Raw genomic sequence first — 1,569 nt, 5'->3', positions numbered from 1 at the left:
AAAGTTTTAAAATTTTGTTTTATTTTTCACTAAATAATTTTTTTATAATTGTTATTAAATACTTAGAAAATATATAATATTGTATCTGGATTTTTTATTTCAAAGTAAACATATGTATACAATTTCTATGATGCTGCACTATATTTTTAATCACAAATACTAAAAAGTTTTAAAAATGAAAAATAAACTGACGGGCATTCTGGTAATTGTGCTTCTAATGTCCAAAGTAGATAAGGTTTCGTGAGTAAATATCATAACCAGGCGTTTGGAAAGTTCTGCAAAGAGAGACAATGGAATGCTGCTCATTTTCAACAACCACGCCGCCGCTAATATCCCCACCTTCATCGACTCCAGCACTCTACATCTCCCAATTCCCAATCTCAACCCCTAAATTATACTCAAAAAACCGTTTGTTATACTCAACGCCGCCCTGTGCAAGCTTGAACCGGCCAAAAGGGTTCGGGCCTTCACCCAAGAAAACAGAGAAGAGGAAGAAGCTAAAGAAAAATTACAGTGATGATGAAGACGAGGAGGAAGAAGAAGAAGGCGCAGAAGCAGAGGAGGGCGTAATTCCAGAGATAGTGACGAACAGGATGATAAGCAGAATGGGGTTTTCAGTGGGGATTCCACTGATGATAGGGCTGTTGTTCTTCCCATTCTTTTATTATTTGAAGGTGGGGTTGAAAATTGATGTGCCCACATGGGTGCCCTTCATTGTCTCCTTCTTCTTCTTTGGGTCGGCACTGTTGGGAGTGAGTTATGGGATTGTGTCCTCCAGTTGGGATCCATTGAGGGAAGGCTCCTTTCTGGGTTGGACTGAGGCTCAGAACAATTGGCCTGTTTTCTGGCAGTCTCTTTGGGGCAGATCTGGTAAGAAATAGTATGATTTTGCTTTTAATTTCATGTAATTTTTTATTTATATGAAAAATTAAGAATCATAATGCTTCCATCATTGAGATCTTCCTTGCGAATTATTGTATTTAAATATCAAAATTGGTATACAGAATTCATCCCAGAAATCATTAACTGGCCATCTACTTTCAAGTAGGGGCAAGAAAAAATTCATGTCTGTAATCAAAACTAGAAAATTTCAGAATCACCAAACTCACCAGAGCCACCCCAACTACCAGAACCCCACACCCTCCCCCAATCAAAACTCTCTCCCCTTCCTCCCTCCTCACATCCCTCTCATCCCTCTCGGCCTCTCTGGCCACCGCCTCCGTCGCCTCCTTCTTCTCTTCACCCGCTCCTTCGAAAAAGCCTTCCGGGTCTTCATAAACAAGCGACCCCATCTCCCAACAGCCATCTCCTGCATCATCATTGAGACACGATTCGGTGCAAGAACATGCTGACCCCGTTTCCACATGGTCCGGCGCCGAGGTTCTGAACTCGTCCCAGGCATGAAAGGCGGACTCGAGTTCGGTGAGTCTCTGCGCAATGTGGCGCAAGTGGTGAGGCCTTTTGGGGTGCGAAACGGTTTCTGCAGACAAAAGGTTGTTGAAGAAGAGGAATCTTTGTTGGATGCTCTCCGCCAGGAGTTGGTGGCAGGGTGTCTCTGAGGGAAGAGAG

General features: G+C 43.0%; 1 protein-coding gene across 1 annotated transcript; it reads left to right on the top strand.

Moving 5' to 3' along the window:
• The first annotated feature begins 267 nt into the window (after positions 1-267).
• Positions 268-971, top strand: LOC117933868 (protein PAM68, chloroplastic). The gene has a single exon (XM_034855436.1). It carries the CDS (start codon positions 291-293, stop codon positions 879-881), a length of 591 nt encoding a protein of 196 aa, XP_034711327.1. The 5' UTR covers positions 268-290; the 3' UTR covers positions 882-971.
• Positions 972-1,569: the final 598 nt, after the last annotated feature.

The sequence above is a fragment of the Vitis riparia genome, chromosome 16, assembly GCF_004353265.1.
Source record: "Vitis riparia cultivar Riparia Gloire de Montpellier isolate 1030 chromosome 16, EGFV_Vit.rip_1.0, whole genome shotgun sequence".
Classification (NCBI taxonomy): Eukaryota; Viridiplantae; Streptophyta; class Magnoliopsida; order Vitales; family Vitaceae; genus Vitis; species Vitis riparia.
Note: the sequence above shows the minus strand (reverse complement) of the source record. Positions and strands in the feature narration are given on the sequence as shown.

Bases quoted from the DNA above. Each gene is read 5' to 3' on its own strand.
- LOC117933868 (XM_034855436.1), top strand. From the start codon at position 291: ATGGAATGCTGCTCATTTTCAACAACCACGCCGCCGCTAATATCCCCA.